Genomic DNA, 23,651 nt, shown 5'->3' on the forward strand with positions numbered 1-23,651 from the left:
GTAATTTTGCATACCTTGCTCCCTTAAGAACAAGGTTACGGCTAATGAAAACATTAATGGGCCAAATTTTCAAAAAAGTGTCAAAATATGCCTAATTTAAGAAGTGGAATTTATTACCTCTTTGTACTTTAATTTTAAATTAAAATTTTTGCAACATTTTCAGTATTTCCGACAACAGAAAATATAACAGATCTAAAAAATGTTTTAAAAGATAAACTTTTGAAACTTTAGTACTTTATAGTATTAAATTTCCTCTGGCCTATATTTCTCCTTCCTTTCTCCAAACTATTATGTATATTCTACGATCTGTTATGTTGCTGCTTTTTTTTTCAATATAAGGCACAGCCCAATATTTTTGAAATTGACAGTTAGAATAAAACAGTTAGAATAAAATTGTGTGTGACTTAAAATCTGTTGAATACGATCATTTAAAATATTCTAAACCTTTTTATATATGTATATACATAGTATACATCATAATTTAATATATTCCTGTGGTTATGTGAAAAGCTTTTTTAAGTCAATTATAAAATTTAGGTTATGGGTATTTAAAATAAATTTAAAATATGTAGTTTTATTTATTATATACAAAACGCTTGTATACAATTTAACGAATACGAAAATCTTTTATTCGCACAACTCATAAGCAAATAAGTAAAATATGGTCGACTTTAATAAATAATACACCTACGGGAAAATACACAAGTTTACATAAATGCAAGTCAATAATGTCAACTTGACTTATTTAGCAATACAATTTTATTGCTCAATAAGTATAATTTACATAAATCTATATTTAAATTTTAAATATGCACATATGTATATTCACGACATAAATTTTTATATTAAATTAGTTAAAAAATTTCCTCATTTACACCACAGACTTATATACAGTAAAACCTATGTATAAGTAGCATTAACAAAATTAGAGTTTTAAAATTTTTTTTTCAAAACTAGCTATGTAAAATTGTGTTCATGTTTGTATAGTTCTCTTACCAAACCAAAAAAAATAAAGAAACACCTATGGAACGTGTTTTGAACAGATTTTGGCAAAACACCAAACTTGGTTGGACATTTTGCAACATAGCAACAAAAGCCTTAAAATTTATCATGAAGTAAATTATAGAATAGAGTTGTCAATTTGTAATTGGTTGGCCTTTTTTTTTGAAGGTTTTTATTTTTGACCATTATGGATCGAATCTGGTGCTAATCCATCTCACAAATTGCGTTTACCATATTATATAATTTATATAAATTTTGTAATATAAATGTAATTTCGGATAATTTGACACGCGATTCATACAGTTAAACTTTACTGTATTAAGGTAAGTTTTTTTTTTTTTGGTTGATTGTTGATAATGCGCTTTTGTTTTTTTTAATTTTTGTTACTGTTTTTGCTTTTATTTAATCCATTTTTTTCGTTTGTTTTTTTATGAACTACAGAAAAAAATTTTTGCAAGTGCCACTGCCAGTAGCTTGTTGAACTTCTCACAAAGTAAAGCGAATTTGGAAACGGGGTTTAATTTTTTTTTGTATTTTTTTATAAAAGCGTCGTTTTTTTTCCTACTAAACATAATTATTATTTTTATTTCGTTGTTGTGTTGTGTTTTTTTTCGCATTTGAGATCGTTTTCGAATTCGTTGTTGTTTTTTTATAACATACATAGTTTTTTTCTTAAACTGCGGCAGCGACGCTACTATCGCAATTTTTGGATATTAAAAATTGAAAGAAGGAAAAGTCAAAAATAAAAAAAAAGGTTGTGAATGCTCGCCGTGATTTTTAACAATAAGAAAATTTTAATTAAGTACATACAATTTTTTTTTTTTTTGGATAATAAAATTAAAGAAATATAAAATGTTTGTACAATTATATTTTAAATTATGTTAAAGCCAAAAAATGTGTGTAAAATTTAAAAAAAATAAAAAAAAATTTAACAACTGATCGTGCAAATTATGAAGCTTGCTTCATGGAATAGCAGCATTGCCTACATATACATACATGTATACATATGCATACATATGTATGTATGAATACCACCTACTTTAATTACACCAACTTGTTCTGGGCTCTGCTAAATATGACAGGAAAGACTTAGTTACATTATCATATTGCAGTAATATTGCATTTTCATATTACAGTAATAGCACATATGATTTTTTTAAATATGAAAATAAACTTCTACAACACGGTCAAAGGAATGGTTTCTACTCCTTTTGTAGTCAATAAATTTCCAGTTTTTTTTGCGGGAAAATATGCAAATATGCAGTGTAATGCCAAGTGAATAACAAAAATGTTCCTTATCATGTACAAATTTTAAGGGGCATATTATATACGTACGTACTTACCTACTGCCCTACTTGATGGCCAGTTTACCTGCATGCAAAGATTGCAAAGTACCTATCCTTGTATTTTGATATGTATGTATATAAATTGTAAGATATGTAAGTATGTATTTTTCTATTTTTGATGCATATAATTATCCCATAACCTCAAAACAGCAATAATATACATATCTGCAAATTATTATATGCTCACAAAGTGAATTATGTTTTAAAGTATTCAACCGTATGTTAATTTTAAAATCAAAATATCTTAGCTACGTATTTAATATGTAAGTATATACATAAACGTATGTAATTTGATCATTATGTTATCCATCTGACATCAGTAAATTACAATTACAGTGATAAGATGTTGATTTATTAAGGAAAATACGCCATATGTTATATTGCATTTTATAAGCCACAATAGAAAATTTAAGAATACCTGACTTCTACATAAATATTGCAAAAACAGAAAGGGGTAAATCTTAATCGCATAATCATGAGAAACAAACTGAAAAGTTTTTCGCTTAATCGGATGTAGTCGGAAAACAATATGAAACCGCGCAGAAAAAAACAAATATGCAATGCTTAAGCTTAGACACTTCATTTAGTTTATTTCATATTTTTAGCCATGAAATTTATAAGTATTATATTACATAGATTTTTCGCTATAGTATTAAAATAATATGCACTTACATAGTGCAAAAACTATCACTGCGGAGCAAGCACTTAAGACTATTTTATAATGTATAGAAACCAGGGGAACATTTTTTTAACTTAATAGTTAAAGTTTTATACTGACTAACTTGCTGTACTGGTTAAATTTTAATGCTCTGAAAATCGAAAAGTGAAAATTTAAATTTTTTTTTAACAAAGCATTTGCGGACCGATGTTTTTTTACCAGAAATTTACTTGTCAACTCACCAGATATAATTTGTAGTTAGAAGTATGTATATTGCGTATCGACGGTGCAAAGACAAAACTCATTAAGTAGCATTTTTAAGTTTTTGAAAAAATGATGATTTACTCATTTTTGAGCTTGTAAAATTTGGAAATTGGTTTAGCTATTCATGTACGAATTTAAACGAAGTCTTTTCTACTATTAGTAAGTTGCTTGGAAAATAACTAGTACTAAGTGAATTTTACTTTTTAAGTAGTACGTAAAGTTTCTCACATAAACTAAACTGTAGGATTTTTTTTCAATTTCTTATCTTTTTAAGTTAAATTAAAGTCAAAAGGAATATTTAATAATAACAATAAAAATTGGAGATAAAAATTACAAAATCAAAGTAAAACGATATGAAAAATTAAGGTAATCATGATTGCATAAATTATTGAATCTCTTCAACATCACTTTCATCACAGCTGCTGGTTCTGATGCTCTGTCTTTCCGTCCCAGTATGTATTCTGTAGATTTCTGTACCAGTTTCTTAACTCTTCAGGAATAACACTAGCATTACATAATTTAATGAGATCCTTTTTTTTTTCTTCACATATAAAAAGCTGATGTGCGTAAGTCAGTTTGAGAACATAATCCTGATGAAGTTTCCCTTTGCCTCTCAAATATATTTTTTGAAAGAAGACTGGTGGGAATATTTATAAAAAATAATACATGGACTTTTTTTTCATATTTAATATACTTAATTTTTAACCATTCAACCCCTTATTGCCTTCTTCATCTTTAGATTTATTTTTTATAGTTGAGTAAGCCAAATGTTGAAAATCGAAAATGTCGCTTTATTTTAAATCTTCAACTTAGTAAGGTTCTTTGAAAGTTTTAGTTTTCGATCTTGCAATTTTAAAAATTTCTTTCTAGGGTTCCATTAAAAACGCTGATCCACATTTTTTTGCGTGTTCAATTGTCGAATGCATAGAATCACACTCCATATAGGAGTGACCACATTCTAAGAATTGCAATAGTTGGATATTACTGACCACAACGCAAAAGAGCCGCTGCAACATATTTTTTACGGTTTTCACCCCCGAAAGTGTCTGAAAACATTGAAAAATGTTTAAGGTTTCTTGGAATCCCGTTCACGTAGTTTAAAAGTACTGTAGATATTTCGTTAGCGCCTCTTTTTTTCATTTAGCTCATTCCAACAATAACAATAATCCCGATTTTGGCTTCCTGCTTCGTAAATTTTATATTGTACACACACAGCTTTCTCCTGTAATATAAATGTCCAATATCGGCTGAAGGTAACTGAAGAACGTTCTGCATACCAAAGTCAATTATTTAAAAATTTTGGTTCTGTCATTATTATTGTTGTTATTATTTTACATATGTAAGAAATTGGTCCTTTTTTTAGGGTAAACAAGTTATACTGTGTGTATAAAACTTTTCTGTACATAGGCCACCGCACTGTTAACACATTTGAAAATTTGTACTTATATTTTTCCTTGCAAAAATATAAGTACAATGAATACATTTTTAAAATACTTAATGTTGGATTCAAGTACTGGCTTTTGCTACTTTTTCTTGTATAATGCAGTAACATTCGGGGGAAGCTTTGTATATGCTTTGTAAAGAGATCAATGTCATTTTTGCTAGTAGCAGTCCCAGCTCTTTGCAATTACTTTGTCGGATCCTGAAAAAAAGGCTGCTTTAGTTGCTATTATGTGCTAGTGCTGTATTTATTGGTCAATTTGATATGCACAATGTTTTTTCAAAAAATCTTCTACATACAGCGGGTTTTGGGAAAGTTTTCTAAATAATATTGCTTGGCCATCGAACGTTACCTTTTTGTTTTTGTTCTGTGTTTTTTTGGCTCGTTACTGGTAACGTGTTTTATAAGACCCTTTTACAAAGTATAATTTGATCATCATATTGATTTTTTAATAATATACTTTAGTTTATATTATTTTTTTTACATACATATATGTTTGAGACAGCAGGGGACAATCTTTTTATGTAATTTAACGTTATACAATATTTAAGACAATCTTCAAAGTAACCGCACAATATGATCGGATCACCATATATCTTAAAAAATTCAACAAATAACATTCATATAGTGAAATCGTCATTTTTCAAATATATAGGTCTATATACAGGCTGTTTTGTATCTAACTGCACGGCTATATACCATTACATAGACCGCTATGAGTAGACAAAATTTTTGTATGGAAATAATTTTCACAGCTCAACACGTTCGAAGTTACAAATAGGTTCTACTTGCTACTTCCAAATCTTTGGTTTTTGAGTACATACTTTTGAGTGTTATATGATGCCGTTATGTATATATATATATATATATATATGAATGAAGATTATTATATCATCATTTTTAAATTAAATTTCAAAATTATTTTTGCTTTTCTGTTTTTTGTACTTTTTTGTCATTTTTATCTTAAGTTTTTTTCTGTTATATTGGTAATTTAATTCTCTTTATGTTAGTTTTCCATGTTACGCAAAATAAATTAGAAGAAAGATTTTTAGTCACTGTAATTATATACACAGTCTTATTATCATAAACACAGACTATGCTGCATTTATATTTTTTGCTTGTGTTCGCTGAAAAGTTTCGAAATATTCAAGAAAAAATAACCAAAAAAAAAAGAAAGAGCACAGCTTAATCCACATACATACATAAATATTTATATTACCTTACATAAATACATAATCTTATTTTTACATTATTTTCAAGAGAGAATGAAAATTTAAAATACAGTCAACTCCATTTATATTTCTTGTAAATATTTTTAATTTGTATTTTAACTTTATACCAAAGTACATATATAGATAGAAATGCCTTGTAGGTGTTGCGTCGAAGAATGCAGAAGCAATAGTCTACGAGAAAAGCAGAATGTGAATGCTATATTTACATTTACTTTTACAAAGAACAAGGTTATCAGGGATAAATGGATACAAGCATTAGAAAAAAAGAATTGGACTTCAACAAAGTTTTTTTAATTTGTAAGTGCTTTAAATTTTATTTTGCTGCCTGTGGCAAATATAATTTAATCAATTACCTACTAATGTTAAGATTTTAACAATTTGAATAAGTATGTAATTTAATATTAAATAAATTAAAAATAAAATACCAAAAAAGACTTCAACAAGTTTCGTAATAATTTTCAAAAATTATATGAATCTCTATACATTATCTTATATAAAAGAGTTTGTAACTATGTATATACATATATGGAGGGTGATTCAGAAAGGTATACAACAACATATACCTTTGGTTAGAGGCATGTTAAAGGGGGTAAATCTTTTGTTTCGGACTAGGTGTTAAATCTCAAGGGCTTTCGAGTTACAGAGATTTTAACGAATTTTCATGAAAATTTTTGCTTGTCCAAGTTCTTATAAGGTTGTAATTTCTGTTCCGAAAAATTTAGGTACTTCAAACAAATAGTTTTTGAAGTATTTAGTTAAGACCTAGTAAAATGAATAGGTTACTTAATTTTGTATTTTATGAACTTTCAGTAGATCAAGCAATTTGAACTTATGGAAACATCAAATTTTTGCCGTCTTTTAGTTTTTTTTGGTTTTCGCTAACCCGATAATTTCACATATGTAAGAAGGATAAGTTGAAAATTTTTTTTAAACTAAAAACTAAAAAATTTATCAAAATATTTTTTCATTGTCTCTTTAAATGAATTTATTTTATAAATCGCAAATGACTATAAGCATTTTAAAATCACAATATTTTGTTAAAATGAACATATTTTGTTAAAAAATTTCTAATATTATCAGTTTTTTTTATTAATAACAATAAATATAAATATATAAATTTTAATAAATCTAAAATATAATTTTTAACAAATTTTAATTAATATGTGGTTATTATTCACTGAAGTAAATGGTATGTTGCTGTATTCTTCCTTATTCATTAAATGAGCTTCGCATACTAATTTGTTCAAAAACAATAGGCCTTTTCATAAACACAGTATATCGCGATATAGAGCGAGAACTGCGCTGTTTTTGTGTTCCTAAACAAATGTTGCTAATCAAATTTGTTTATAAACATTGTTAATCTATCACAAAAATATTTAAATTATCATGGCTAGCGCAGTTCAATCAGCTGTACTTTTTTTTATTAGTTTTGGTATTTTTTTTTAAATTTTTTATTGTTAATTGTACTTAAATATAACAAAATTTCTTTTTGTTTCAGTTTTCTTTTTTTGTTTTTCTTAATTTTTATTTTTCCTGAAATAGAATTTTTCACTATTTGGCCCAAAATAAATGATTGATTTTTTTAACGATATTTTTTGTTCATGAACACTATACTGCAAATTCAAAATAACGAAAATGTTTATACAACTGCTAAAAATATATTGCGTATGTATCACATTATTGTTTTGCAGTATTGAGTTTATGAAAATGCCGAATGTATTTTTTTAATAATTCACGCAATGTTTTATTTTACTTACTGCATTCAACGGTGTCGGAACGACTTCTTACATTTTTTTGGTGATCAAATCTTCGCTCTATAAAAAGAAATATATTTCATTTCATCATGTCTAGAAAAACTGTGATTATACAAAACAAAAAAATGATCAATTTAAAATATTTGTTTGTATGCTACATTTTGTCAAACATACTAATTTTGCTTAAAAAAAATCGGGTCCTGGTAAAATTATTTCATCCGAAGTAATTTTAATTTAAAACAAAATAAAAACAAATGTTTTCTTAAACTTAATAAAATTACAAATTATGAATTAATCAAAGCACTATTTAATAAATATTTCTTTTAATTATTGAAATCAATAATATTCACAGGTATTTGGTGCAAAAAAAGCTATTTGTTTTTTGCGAATCAAATAATATTCTTTTTTTAACACTTATTATTAAATATTTCACATTTTTTATTTTCAAACAGCACTAATTTCATAAATAAAATAACAAAACTTTCTTCGTTTACTTTTTATGAAAGCGGCGGCGTACTTTTCTAAAAAAAGAAAACAGCATTTGGCATTTAATGTCAATTTCGATTTGACAATGCTTAGAGCAAAGAAAGACTTACCTGAAGTTTTTGGCTTCACTATATTTTCCTTTAAGTTACGATTTTTTAGGTAATGTAAGCCAGATAGAAACAAAGATAGATGCTCCTGCCTTTAGTATTTCTAATTTTTTGCTACTTATTATTTATACTGTTTTCTGTCACCATGTTATTTATAAACAATTCTTAGCTTTTTAACGTGAAAAAAATTCGAGTCACTTTTCTTCTGTCACATAAAATTCCCCGTCTAGTAGAATACCAAAAAAAAAAAATGTGACAGTCATATATTTGACGCATCTAGTGGAATGTTGAATATAATAGTAATTACAGTTATTATTAATATACAATAATAACCACAAGCGTGTCCACCCTTTCTTTTCCAAATATGATGTGTATATGTCGTGCAGTAACATCGCACTGTCGAGTTCGAATTATCATTTAAAAACGTTAGATTATATTAGCTGTAACTAAAAAGTCGTAACGGAATTTTTGACAATTTCATGCTGATTGTCAAAATTCGCATACACATTTGATTTAATAATAATAATCGTTAAAAAATTTTTTTATTAAAATTATTTTTATTATTTTTTTTAGCATTACATTTTACACACAATTTTCATGTTACGCTTGTCAAATTTTGACAAATTGACAGCGATTAATAATTCACTATTATTTTGCAGTTTTCTTTGTCAAAAGCATAATTAAATATAAAAGATATGTAGTTAATGAACTTTTGAAAAATATTAAGAAAAAATGTCATTTCAATTGACAAGTGTCTTGTAATATATTAATAATGTGTTAAAATAAAAAAATAAATTAAAATGAAATTATTCTAATAATTTATAATTAATTTAATTTAGAAAGTGTACAAATCTAAAAATTTTTAAGATTTTTAAAAATGTATAAAAGCATTAATGAAAATATTAAATTAAAATTAATAATGATGTTTTTATTAAGTGAATTGAAAAAATTCAAAAAAAATAAATTGTTTATAAAAAAATGATATTAATGTTAAGGAAAAAAGGAGAAATTATAAGAAAAAAAAATTATACAGATGTGTTTATTTTTTTTTTGTTTTTTATATTATTATTGTTTTTTTTTGTGTTGTTTAATTGATTATGAGTGATATAGTTAATGGACAATTTATAAAAGCCCTTAAAATTGATGTAGATAAACGTTCTATACAAGACTTACAAATTATTTATTATGGATTGCATAATTTGGAACCGTTATCATCATATCGTGATTCGTTTTTACGAGCTTTGTGTAAACAGGTGCGATATGAAAGTCATCAAGCAAATGAAATATTATTTTTGTAAGTTATTTTAGTGGTTTTATATATATTATTTTTATTATATTTCATTATTTTTATTTTTTTAATACTTTAAAAACTTAGATTGTTTCTGAGCCCACTGCACTGGCACTTCACCTTACATATCATTTTGCACTTGTGTGCTTACACTTTGCACTTACACTGATTATAGTTTTTTTTCTGATTCATATTTTTTTTTTCTTTTAACATAACTTAACTTAAAGTATGCCACACTGAATTCTTACCTGAATATTAATCACTAAATTTTTTTCCTTTATATATATTTCCAAAACACTATTATAGTACGGGAGAATTTGCAAAATGTTGGTATATTCTGCTGTCAGGAGCTGTGTTTATTGGAGGATCAATGTTTTTGCCTGGTTCAAGGTAGGATTATTGATTTTTCTATAAAATTAACATAAAATTTATATTTATTGATCATAAATGCGTTTTGTAAAAATGAAATTGAAATTTTTTATAGTTATGTATGTAATAAACACATATTTATTGCTGACGTATACGAATTTAAGATACATACATACGTACATATATTGAGAAACACTTTAAAAGTCATAAAGACTTCTAAAATGTAGTAATTAGAGTATTAATAACACACCATATGAAACACATAGTGAGTTTGATTGTATGAATTGTGTGGCAATACAATTTTACTGCAATTTTAAAATTACGGCATTTCTATTATTTTTTTTTAATTGTTTTCCATGAGAAAAATTTCAGTTACGGTTTTGTCAACCAAATCAATATTAATAAAAACTTATAAAATAAAAATTAGTTTGAGAGAAAATTAGTGAGAGAAAAAAAGGTTTAAGAAAGAGTAAAAAATTTCAATAGGAGTAAACAGGTCGAATAGAGTATTAAAACTTTAAAGGTATTAAAAATTTTTATTAATACGTCAAGAATTTTAAAATGGGAACACTGTTGCGTATTTTAGTGTTACCTTAATGCAATAATTTAAACACGTAATATTAAATCAATGTAGTGTTCTGAAAACTCGTTTTTATTTATTTCTAAAAGTTGAGTTATTAATTTAATTTATTTGTATTGACAGTATTGTATTTTAGATATGTATGCAATGTATCGTATATTCATACAGGTATGTGTGTGTGTGTTAGTTAGTCTAGAATGTATTATAATTGTTAACATTTGATTAAAATATGTGTAGTAGATTGCAATATATCATTATTTTACTCTCTTTATTAAAAATTCTGTATCGTTTTATTTATACATGACCAATGACCATAACTGAAAAGAAATACAGGCCTGGACAATGAAAGAGGCTAACAGTTCATCAATCATAAAAAATAACATGCTTCTACGGAAGTTCCAATGAAATAATTATTTTCAAAATTTTTTACTCTAATGTCAAATTTAAATTTGCATATAGGTATGCATAGTTTCTCGTCTTTTTTTCATAGAAAGAAAAGGAAAAACTATACGTCAGAAACAGATGTACATATGTCATATCTTTTATAATACATTTATGTACTAAATACTTATGGATTGGTCATTCCAGAAAAAAGCATCGTACGACGTTCTGACTTGTATTGTTTTGTCATCCGTTACATGAAACATGTCAGTGATGCAAATTCAAAAAATCTTAGAGTATGACGTTAAGTTTTGTGAAGGCTTCAAACCAGAACTGACAGTACTACTACTTTATCAGTCTGTTTCATATGTACATGTACTACGATATAATAATAGCAATCATACATATCCGTATATGAATATTATATTTATAAAAACGGTAGTGTTAGGCAATTTTCATTTAATTGTAATTTTAAATAAATTTTCTTCATTATTGTTATTCCAAGTAAAGTTTTCAATATTACTAGTCTCTTTTATGTATTTTTCTAAAAATTTGGGCGCATTTGAATGGCATGTCTTTTGATGTGAGAAACGTTTCCAACAGTGAAAATATTGTATTTTTATATTACACTTCTTATGTTGAGGGAAATAGTTATTTTTTTTTGAAGATTGCTTTAATTTCCTTGGACACCATTTACGACTTTTAGGTTCTGAAGCGTTCCTGTTCATTAATTATTGTAGCATTGTACACCGTTACATCATGTCTGAAAAATTTTTGTATTATTTAGATTTTGATTTAAAGTAGAATTATAAATTTTTAAAAACTTACAATATTCCAGCTGGAGATGAAATTGTCGGTATATTACTTATAATCCACCCAATTTAATAAAAAAAAATGTATTTTCAAAATTCAAACATCCACAAACCGCTTCTGCGAATTTTTTTATACATGCTCTTACGGAAGTTAGAAACTGTTATGTTTAACGTCATAAACAAAAAAAAAAACTCTGACTTCTTAGATTATAGGCAACACAATACATGGCATATTGATGACCAATAACAATATATGGTTGGTTGACGTGTGCAATCAATAATAATAACAAAGTTAACAAACAAAATAAATTTTTGTATTCGACTTAAGTAAAGAAGAATTTTATTTCTTATAAAAGGAATATTTTTGTATAAAGAATATAATACAAGTAGAAAAACAAACTTTTTGGTTAAATATACCACAGTACCAATTACTTCTGAAAACATAACATTTGGTACAATAGTACAACATTTTCCATCCCTGAAATACATTGCCGTCGTTTTTTGTATTCGGCCATTCGGGTATTTTGTTAAAGTGTGTGTAGTTATTCATTACAAATACATTCAAAAAAATTTCTTATATTATGTTTGTTGCGTGTTTGTTTTTTTTTGTTTTGTTATTTTTTTTTTTCATAGTTTAGTACAAAAATACCTGTCGTGCGTGATGGTGGTGGGTAAAGTTGTAGAATGTGTAGTAGTCGTGTAGTGAGTTGGAAAAAGCGAAATTTCCATTGAAATTTTTGTTGTGTTTTTTTTTCATTATTTTTACACTTTGATATTTTTCAATGTTTTTTTTTTGGAGTAATGAAAAGTTTCTTGATTTACAAAATTAAAATAAATATGAAAAAATGTTAATTATGAAAAAAAAAATACTATTAATAAAATATAAAAACGGAAAAATTAATCCCGAAATTTAAAAAAATAAGAAAAAAATTTTTATGGTTACTGTAAAAAAAATAAAAGTAAATAAATAAAAAAAATAAAATTTTTTTTTAAGAAAAATTTTTAATCGTAAAAAATATTAAAAAAAACCAAGGCAAAAATTTTAAAAAATATTTTCCAATGCGTTTTTCAAATTTAAAAACTATTTAAAAAATAATTTTTTATAATAATGAAAAAAAAACATAAAAAATATTTTTAAATAATTTTTTTAAATAATTTTTTTGTTGGTTTTTTTTTTTTGTACACATACGCCTCACTTCGCCGCCGCATGTTTTATATCTATATCCACATATCTCTTTCTTACTTATTAGGAATTCTTCAATATTAAATATGTGTAGAATTCCCGGCAAACCATAGGTAGATGCACAAAGTATGAGGGTAATATACCATAAATACTTGAAATTAGCGTTCAAGGCAAAGGTATGGGTCAATCTATTAAGAATTAATGGCATTTCGAGTGTTAAAAATTCTATAAATGTTAAATATTATAATATTGAGATTTTTATATAAGAGTAATATAGCAAAATAATAACGTGATATGTATGTAAATATTATTTTTAGCCAATTACTGTGTAAAATCAAAACAGTTATAAATGGTTTTATTTCGCTACTCGATAACAATTTCAACCTACATATATATTTTTAATAAATCTTGATTCATTTCTGTATAATTTTGATATTCGAGTACATCACTAATTTTGATATTAGAGTAGCATATGTCATAATTGACTCTAGTCAAATTGGTTTTTGATTTTTATGAATTTGTGATTATTTAAGAAATATGTGCAATATATTATTAATTTCGAAAAATAATTAAATAACCTGTTCACATGCACACATATATATATATATATATATATATATATATATATATATATGTTTTATTAGAGAGTAAAAAAGAGTAAACATTTATAAAATCTTAAGGGTAGTATTAGTTTTTTTGACTTTGCATTTAACTAGATGAAAATATTGTAGATAGAACTTCGGACAGTTAAATTTTTTCAGAGAGTGCCGGGAATCATTGATAGTTAGTAATTTAGTTTTATTTTTTTAAAGTAATTAAAATTTTATGCGCTCTCTTAAATTAAACTTTTCTTAATAAATTAAAATAATACTATTTTTTTTTTAAATAAATGCATTTAGTGAAATGGTGGTAGAAAACCAACTAAGAGGTGTAAATAAATGAACAATATTTTTAGAATCTTTTAAAGTTTTACAAAAAGAAATCTAGAATAAGTGAATATAAAAGTATTTGAAAAAATGAATGTGTTTTTGCTTATTGAATAAAAATATTTATGCTTTATACACGGAAGCAACAACAATAATAGAAATTTTTATGTGTTAATAAAACCATTCTATTGTGGTAGCATAAGCAATATTAATTAAGAGTAAAATTGCTTTTTAAGTATTTTAAAAATTGCAAAATATTAAAAATGTTTATATAAAAATTTTTTAAAATCATAATATTTTAATTGGTATATTATTGTATGTGAGAAAATGCTGAGAATATTGTCCTCATTTCCTAATACCATAAACCTACTTAAAATCTATGCAACACCACACAACCAAGCAAGTCCATATTGTTCTAATTTGGATAGTATGTTAAAATGCATATGTAAATACATTCATAAACATTTATTGTATATGCATATTTATCATTGATATATAATACATGTAAATATTGTAAATGGAATATAAGTATACATTAGATTACAAATAACAAGAGAAATATGCATGTTTAATTGATGTATACATATTAATAAGCACGTGTGCGTGGATATTAATGTAGTGTTTATTTGTTTGGTAGTGTAAGTGCTGTCAGTATAATTGCGTTACTTTAAACTGGAATTGTGTGTTTATTGGTACAAAATTCAAGTAAAGAGCATATGTATATGAATATACGAATACATATTTAGAAAAAAAAAACATTCGTCATGTTTAAATTAAAAAAAAAGGGAAAAAAACATGAATATGACTTTGAGAGAAATAAAGAGAATATTAGAAGGCTGATTTGTGCATTTGTGTTTTATTTTTATGAAAATAAAAAAATAATAATAATACTTGAGACAGGAACACTTTTTTTGATTATTACATATTTTAACAAAATCGAATTAAATTATTTATAAATTAGAAAAAGAATGGCATAAATATTACATACATTCATGGTTATTTATCTCTAATATAAAAAATTTCAATAAACTTATTATTCCAAGATTTTGTTTTTATAGTAGTTATTAAATTATAAATTAACCCAAAAATATATTCATAAATAAATTAAGGGCGATATATACATACATAATTATAATTTGACGGAACAAAAACTATAAAAGGACATTAAGAGTAAAAAATGTCAACAAACAAAATTGCCATCTCGAAAACACAAAAATTTCAAGTATCCGCCATTTTATTTAAAAATAACAAGAAAAATATTAGGAGATAAAAAGAAAAAAAAACTGATCTGGTGAGAATTAAATTCGCATAGCATTTTGTAGATGGATGGCTCTGTTTCTATCAAAAAAAAACCTATAGGTATTTGATTCTGTTGATCAAGAGACAGAACCAAATTTAAAGATGCCATTATAACCACTCTTTTGGTATTACATCAGTATAATAGTAAAAAAATTTGTGAAACATGAAATAATTCTAGTGCTCTCACAAATCAAAATGTTCGTACATACATACATATGCATGTATGTATGGTGTAAAAACACAATAATGAATAAGCCGTTTACATTATTGCTTGCTTTGTTTTTGTTATGTCAAAATTTTAAAAAAGAAATTGTCTGAAATATTTTACAAATTTGAAAAAAAAAAGTGTTCTACATAGATTCATGTATATGTGTAGCTGCGTTATGGAAATTAAACGATTAACAGAGAATATTAACAAAAATGTGTGTGTTTGTTGTTTGTAAAGTTTAATTATAATTTTGTAAATTAAAAGACAAGAAATTAAATGAATGCACGAATAAATCATTCATAAATATCCAACACATAAACACATATACAAAAATGGGTAAAGTAATGGAAGATGACATTTATGATAAATTATATGATATATAGATTTCTCTTTCTCATATTTTCAATTGTTGATGTGATGTCTTTATATCTAACAACCTAAGAGAGAAAATTGACAGCTGGACCCCATTTTATATGGGTTTTTATATCCAGCATTTTCGTGAAGTGTATATTTCACTTTGATATGGAGTTTGTAACTACTTGAAGGAGTCGTCTCCGGTATGGACATGTATATATATTCTTGCTCAGCGTGAAATTATACGTTGACTTAGACATGTCTGTCCGTCCGTCCAGCCGTCCACCCGATCGCACGATAACTCAAAAACGAGTAAGGTCGACACCAAAATCTCGCAAATTATTTCTTTCCTTCTAAGGAGGCTGCTATTAATAATTGGTAAATTGACCAATTTACCAATTGAAATGAATTTTTGAAATATTTCAAATACTAATGAAGATATTTATAATAAATTTCGCAAAGGTGTGTCGAATAACATTTTACATATGTTCTAAAAATTTTAATGACTGCACTGGTTCACGTTGCTCTCATACAACTCCAAAAGCAAATTTTGAATATTTGGAAAAATAATAAAGTTAGATTTATGAAACTTGACAGTCGTGTGTTCAATTTCAGGTCAGATATATCCCTGAAGTTTTGGTGGAATAACTGGACAAGTTCGGGTAGTTGCAATGGAACTCCAAAAGTAAATTTAATATATTCAAAAAAATAATAAAGTTAGATTCATGAAACATGGCAGATGTGTGTTCAGTTATAGGTTAGACATATCCGTGAATTTTCTGTAGAGTAGTTTGACAGTTTCGAATAATTGGTATACAACAATGAAAGCTAACTCTAGATGTTTCAAAAACAAGTTTTTACTTGTTTTCAAATCGAAATGGTTATTTTTTGAGAAGAAATAACGAAATGTATTTATACTTACTATAAGGAAGGTGAAATTTCGAAGTTAAATTTCAAATATTCTTTTAAATATAACAATATTTTCATTCATATGTAGTTAAAATTCTTAAAATACATGCACAAAAAGCGGAAAAACTACTAGCACAATCTTCGCCTTCAACATACTGAAAGCATTTCATTATTTTTAAGAAAAGAACTTTTTTTTTCTTATTTTCTTATAGGGTAAGTTAATTCAAGATATTACAAGTAACTGTTGCGCCAAGTTGAAAAAATTAATAGTGAAGATCCTTACTAGAAAATTGTTTCCGTGGAAGAAAATTTTTTACCTATTTCCCCCTTCCCCTTTAAAAGTTATAGCCCAAATTCCGAAAAATACAATTTCTCAACAATTTATTGCAGCGAAACTATAAACATTTTTTAAATTCTTCTGCAGCGGTATACCATATTTGAACTTAAAAAAAAAACAAAATGGCCTTAAAAATTTACGGTTATCCAAAAGCCGTTTTTTCTTTTTTTGTTTTTTTGATATCGTTTTTCTTCCAGACCTAAGGTTGTAGGAGACTTAAATTTCTTCCGTGGAAGCTTTTAGACACTAATAAATAGTTTAATTCATTAAAAGAATTTTTTTGCATTTTCAAGCTATTGTAACGTTATATGTTATGCCGTTGAAAAACAGGGGGTTTTCGTTTATGCACGCTGCGCGTTAAACCGTATGCAAAGACTTTAGCAAAGTTTTCTTTTGTTCTAAGCTTTTTTTTTGTCTACAAATTCTGAAATTTCTAAATAATCAGTTGTTCGAAAATAGCAGAAATGACATTGTTTATGAAGTTGTATCCCAACACTTTTCGCCTTCCAATTAACTGTAAAATAAGGAAATTTTAACAAGAGATAAAGACGTAAAGAAAACTTTAATAACCCTTCAATATCTGAATCTGCCATTTTGAAATTTAATTGTTTTTGGAGTTTTAAATTAAAAAAAAAAATCTTCGTGAGGCAGCGACAAAATTAAAACTAAGAGGTCTGCGGTACATTTCTTTACTATAAATTGAATATCCGAACGTACGTTATTGTAGCCAGTAATTTTCGAACAATCTATATTTTCAGTGTATGTAGCGTGAATTTTCGAACGTACTACAAGCTAGAATTATTCTAGAACTGAATAAACGAAAACCCCCATATAATTACTTTTCTTAATTTACGCAATTAATTCTGAAATTCGAACATTATGTTAACGCCTCGTTCAATTTTTCTTTGTTTTCTTTCAAAGATTATATGCATTACTCATCCTTAATGTATGCAGTTTTTGAATTATTCCCATATGAATGAAAGTAATTTTTATAGTGTAGTACATACATAGATTATTTTAATTTGTTGAAGGTTAAAGTGCTACATTACAAATCATTGGTTTGACCCAACTTTATTTTTTACTCTTTTCATCTAAGCTTGCAATTTTACAAACTATTTTTTTATTTATATTTTCAAGCTCTTCCTATACAAGAAATATATACGTATGTATATTGATAGATAAGACATATACGAGTATATCCTATACTCATAACGTTGCTCATATTTTGAAACGCTTGCGCTCATTTATGCATTTAATATGATACTTATAAGATAAAATTGCATATATGTATATGTATTAATGTGTATATAAAATTACAATAACTGAATTGTTTTATATAATGTGAATTTGAATTTAACTTAAATACTTAAGTACACTAACAAAATAATTAGGAAAAAAAACAAGAAGCATTGAAATAAATTAAGTCCAAACAATTTTTATATACTTAAAATAACTCACCCACCCCTTCTCTGTTTATCATCAACTATAGAGTTAAAAAAGAGATGTGTATGCATGCCTTTTAACATTTAATTAATAAATAATATGAGTTTATATTTCTATTTGTACCATTTAAAGATTCAAAATTCTATTCTGAAATTCGTTGTATAAGGTAATAAGTATTATAATAACTATATTTAATATTATAATACCTTTGAAGGTATTAGAGGTATCTGAACAGCTTATATACATTCCGTTTTATTTTACTTTTAAACTACTTACTTACATGGGTAAGGTAAATATTTAAAATGTCAAAAAAATTTTAAATTTGAAATTGTGTTTATTATTTCGAAACAATATAGGGAATTTTAGACCTTTTTATAAACTCAGTATATCGCGATATATAGCGGGAACCGCGATATATTTGTGTTCATAAACAAATGTTGCTAATTAAGTTTGTTCATCAACATTGCTAACCTATCACAAAAATATTTTAATTATCATGGCTAGTGCAGTTAAATCAGCTGTACTTTTTTTAGTACTTTTCCAAAAAATTTTTGAAAAAAAATGCTTATTTGTTTCACTCTGTTCGTCCGTCCGTCCGTGGACACTTTTTTGTTTACAAAACTTCTATACCCTTGAAGATAGAAAGCCTGTAAAAGCTTGAAAATTTAGGGGTTTTTAGAAATTAACAAATAGTTCATTTCGTTTGAAGGAAAGTTTTTTCCATCTCCACCCCCTCTCAAGTGATCGCCTCTTGAAATTTGTAAAATTTGAATTTTTGATTTCACTTTATATTTCCGAAACCGCAAGCTGTTTCAAATTTCTATAAACGCAAAAAGCTAACTGTAAATTCCATGACATTAAAAAATATAATTATTTTTCTTAACTCACACAATTAAACCTTAAAATCGAGCATTGTGTTAACTTCACTTTATATTAATTTTTGCTTTATTTCAAAGACTGCATATACTATATCATCCTAAATATATGCAATCCTAGAAATAGTTTTGTATATGAATGAAAATAATTTTAATAGTGCGGTAGGTGTACATAGATTGTTTTTCAAAGCAGAATTTTCACTTGTTGAAGGGAAAAGTGCTACAATACAAATCATTGGCTTGACCCAACTTTATTTTACTAACTTTTGCAGTTTTTTTTAGGAATTCGTTTGTTAATTGTTGTACTTAAACAAAACAAAATTTCTTTTTGTTCTAGTTTTCTTTTTTTGTTTTTCTTAATTTTTATTTTTCCTGAAATAGAATTTTCCACTATTTGACCCAAAATAATTAATTTTCTTTTTGTTAAGGACATTTTTTGTTCATGAACACAATACTGCGAATTCAAAATAGCAAAAGTTTTTATACAACTGTTGAAAATATATTGCGTATGTATCACATTATTGTTTCGCAGTATTGTGTTTAAGAAAGTGCCTTTTATGTTTGGTGTTGTAATAGTTATATTCTTTTAAATTATTTTCCTACTATCCGAACATATTTAGTGATCGAACCACTAAATTTACCAACCGCATTGTATACAATGAGGTAGGTTATATGAAAGCACCAAATTTTGGATGTCGAATTTGTTTTCGGTGGGAACGCACTTCTCCATAGTAGGGGAACGTAAATAAACTACTTTTGAGTTGGTCTGTATGTTTGTCGTTCTGTGTGCGCACGTGTGTATCTCAAGTTCAACTGAACGTATTTTGATGAAATTTTGTATGGGAGTTTATTTTGGCTATAGCACAGATTGATCAAATTTTAGAATATATCAGAACTCGCGAACTGGATCTTTTTGCGGGTCAATTTCACATTCTGCGTATAAATTTGGTGAATAATTATATTTATTATTTTGTGTTATTAAATAAAATGAAGATGTTTAATTTATATTAATAAATTTTTGTTTTTTGTTCGTAATATTTTCTAATAATAAAGGTGCTTTTGAGAAAATAGTACTAAAATTTATTTGAAAAAGAAAAAAAAAGGTGTAATGAATTATTAAGATTTGGTTTACTTTTAAAGTTTTTACTGTAAGCATATCTATATAAAATATAATAATATATTTGAGTACGTTTGTATAAATAGAATTGCTCCAAGGGTGTTGCGTGGAAGGTTGCATTTAAATAAGAAGGAGAGGTCTACGAGAAAAGGGGAATGTAAATGCTATATTTGGAGTACAAAGAACGTGTAAAACTATTAGGAAAAAAGAATTGGATTTATTAATAAAGAGGATTATTCAATTACCTGCTATGTTAAGATTTTAATAATGTAAATAAACTCTAAAGTTTTTCATAAAAGAAAATTAAAAAATTTTGTATAATTTAGATGAACATGTTTTGTTGTCAAATATTATTAGCTTTAAGAAAAATGGATTCAAAATTTTATTTTTTTTTATGTAAATATGTTAGGTATAGTTAATAAAAAAAGTTAAATTAAAAATTTTTTTTTCAAAAACAATTTTTATGTAGTTACTATTTTTGTCCAAAAAAGCGTATTTTTTAATATCCAGCCGCGAATTTCAGATGTTGAATTTTGAAACGGTAAACTTGGAGCAATTAAAAATTTAAACTTTAAATTTTAAGTTCTACTCCATTTTCATAATAAAAATATATATGTATTATTCTATATGCAATTTTAGGCAATTTTACTATATACATATATGGAGGACACTAAAATTGACATAAAGAAATCATGCTTTTTCATGCTAAATGTGCTCCATTGAAAAAAAAAAAATGGTCAGATGTGGTTTATGGAGCAAAAATGACACCAAATATCTTGCAAACTAAGGAAGATAGGGAAAAACGATTTGCGTCATTTGAAAGAACATCCGTCAAAACCTAAAAAAACCAAGTAAATAAAAATTTTCAAAAATAGCATATGGAGCAAACTAAAAAAATCCTCAATATTCTGATTTTAACTTTTCTTAAAAATTTACTTTTTCAAGAAAATAAAAAAAATCTGGTGTGGTCAGCACATAACCGACCGCAATGTTTATTGTCTAGTTAAGTGAGATTATTACAAAAGATTATAAAAATTTCTTTAAAACACTTCTTTACAATTTTAAGGACATTTATAAGCTTTTAGTTTTCATACCTAGAAAATTTGGCTCTTAGTACAGTTTCATTTTGTGCTGTCCGAATTGTACGAAAATTTGCTTAGTAACTTCTGGTGATAACCAGAACTCAAATATTTCAAGAAATTTCATCTTTTCGTTCCGAAGATATGGTAAAAAATGTAAAATCGTCCCCCAGATCAGTTTCCGACCAAAAAATTTGTAGATTCATTGCTTTAACACCTTGAATTTAAATATTAAATTTCATTAAAATCGGTTGATTATTTCTCTTTATATACGCAAAAATGTATATTTGGCCCGTAGTAAACTTCCAATTGCTGACATCTGATTTCTTCTAAATGCTTGGAGGTTTCGTGCACGATCTAACGAAGCTTATGTTGAAATTATGAAATTTCAAGAATATCTGTTGAACATTTTCTTCCAAATAATCAAAAATGTAAAACAGACCCGTTAAAAGGTCCAGCTCCCGAGGCTTGATATATCCCAAAAGTTTATCAATCCGTGCCATAGCCGAAATAAACTTACATATAAAATTTCATCAAAATCGTTTCAGCCGAACTTGAGATAAAAGCGTCCACACCCAGACCGACAGATTGCTAAAAATAGTTTGTTTATACTTCCCTTCCACGGAGAAATGCGTTTCCGACGAAAACTAGATATGCGAAATTTGTTGCCATCACATCACCTACCATATACATAATGCGGTCGGTAATTATGTTAATTCTTCAATCGCTTGGTTCATAATGTCATTTTAGTGCTATGGTAATGTTACATTTAAAAAGTTATTATCCAAAGGAAAATTTTAGGATTTCTCTATATAAAGTTTTTTAACAATCTTAAGAAAACATTGTTAAAAAAATTTTAAGCTTTAATTTTTAAACGAAAGATTAATTTAAAAAAATATAATATTATCGTATTCTAAAAACTAAAATTTAGTAAAGCTTTTCTAAACCTAGAAAGATTTTTTCTGTTGTGAATACCTATAAATAACGTTTATAACTAATTTAAAATTGATATTTGGTGCCTTAGTTATTGGCAACTATATTTTTAATTTTTACAAATGTGATGCAATAGAATGATGGATTGAAAACAAAATTCTATGCACATATTCATCAAAAATCATAATTTTGAATATTACTCTTTTTTGGCTTCTTTTCATATTGTTATATCATTCTACCAAGCATATTCAACGAAGAAAAAATTGTCATAACATTCTGCAAAGAAAAATGAAAACAAAACAATTAAAGCAAATATGAAAAATTCTTGACCAACTGCTCTACCAATAACTCTATAAGATCATAATTTTTATACCCGTACGAATGTATGTTCGAAGGGTATACTAAAATTGCCTTACCGTTTGTAAGGCTAAATAATAACGGTCTTAGATATAGACTCAAGTGTATGTTTTTGATCAGTGGCAAATTCTGAGTTGATTTAGTTTTGTCTGTCCGTCCGTCCCAACGATAACTCAAAAACTAATTGAACTAATTTCACCAAATTTTCACAAATGATTTATTGTAGTAAGTGCAGGGACCCTATTTAAATTAGACATGATCGGGGTACCGGTTCGGGTAGCTGTCATACAATTTCAAAAGTTATTTGACTATATTTCAGAAACTACAAAAGCTATGGTATTGAAATTTCACACAAACGAATATATTAGCAGAGCCAATGTGTTTCATAAAAGTCGTTGAAATTACTTGGCTCCTTCTGGTAACTGCCATACAATTTCAAAAGGTATTTGACTATATCTCAGAAACTATAAAAGCCATGGTATTGAAATTTCATGGCATCTTTACTCGCACATAAGATAACAAATTCTTACGGGTATCACAGAGTTGACAAGGTCCACTCTATTTTTTTTCTCGTTTTTCTATATGATAATATTTTTGATAACTTCTCTACTTTGTTCTTATCTGTATGATTTTTTTTTATACTTTTCTACTAATAATTAAACTAATAAATTGAATATTGTGTATGAAATTTCGCTTTCTTGGACTTACTTACTTATTTACTAATAAATGTTAAGGCAATTTTAGGTACATATTATGTTAATATGTTTTAATTGAGTTTACAACATTCTTAAAAAAAAATAAATAATACATACTACTGCAAAGTAGAATGAATGTGCATTATGCATGCATAATTATGTACATATGTTAATACTAGCATCGTGATATATTTATTGATATGTTATGAACTTGAT

The 23,651-nt window shown here is 26.2% G+C and overlaps 1 protein-coding gene across 3 annotated transcripts in view; it reads left to right on the forward strand.

The window, feature by feature from the left end:
• Nucleotides 1–9,366: 9,366 nt before the first annotated feature.
• Nucleotides 9,367–23,651, forward strand: part of LOC129614698 (rap guanine nucleotide exchange factor) — a 131,705-nt gene continuing 117,420 nt past the window's right edge. The window contains exons 1-2 of one of the 3 annotated variants that reach the window (XM_055529531.1): nucleotides 9,367–9,584; nucleotides 9,885–9,968. In XM_055529531.1, the coding sequence (XP_055385506.1) occupies nucleotides 9,388–9,584; nucleotides 9,885–9,968 (281 nt within the window). In that variant the 5' untranslated portion in view covers nucleotides 9,367–9,387. Of the gene's footprint in view, nucleotides 9,585–9,884; nucleotides 9,969–12,371; nucleotides 12,680–23,651 lie in introns of those variants that run through there. The other 2 variants (XM_055529533.1, XM_055529532.1) reach the window with 2 other exon arrangements.

This window comes from Condylostylus longicornis, unplaced genomic scaffold (genome assembly GCF_029603195.1).
Source record: "Condylostylus longicornis isolate FDR11 unplaced genomic scaffold, ASM2960319v2 ptg000116l, whole genome shotgun sequence".
NCBI lineage: Eukaryota > Metazoa > Arthropoda > Insecta > Diptera > Dolichopodidae > Condylostylus > Condylostylus longicornis.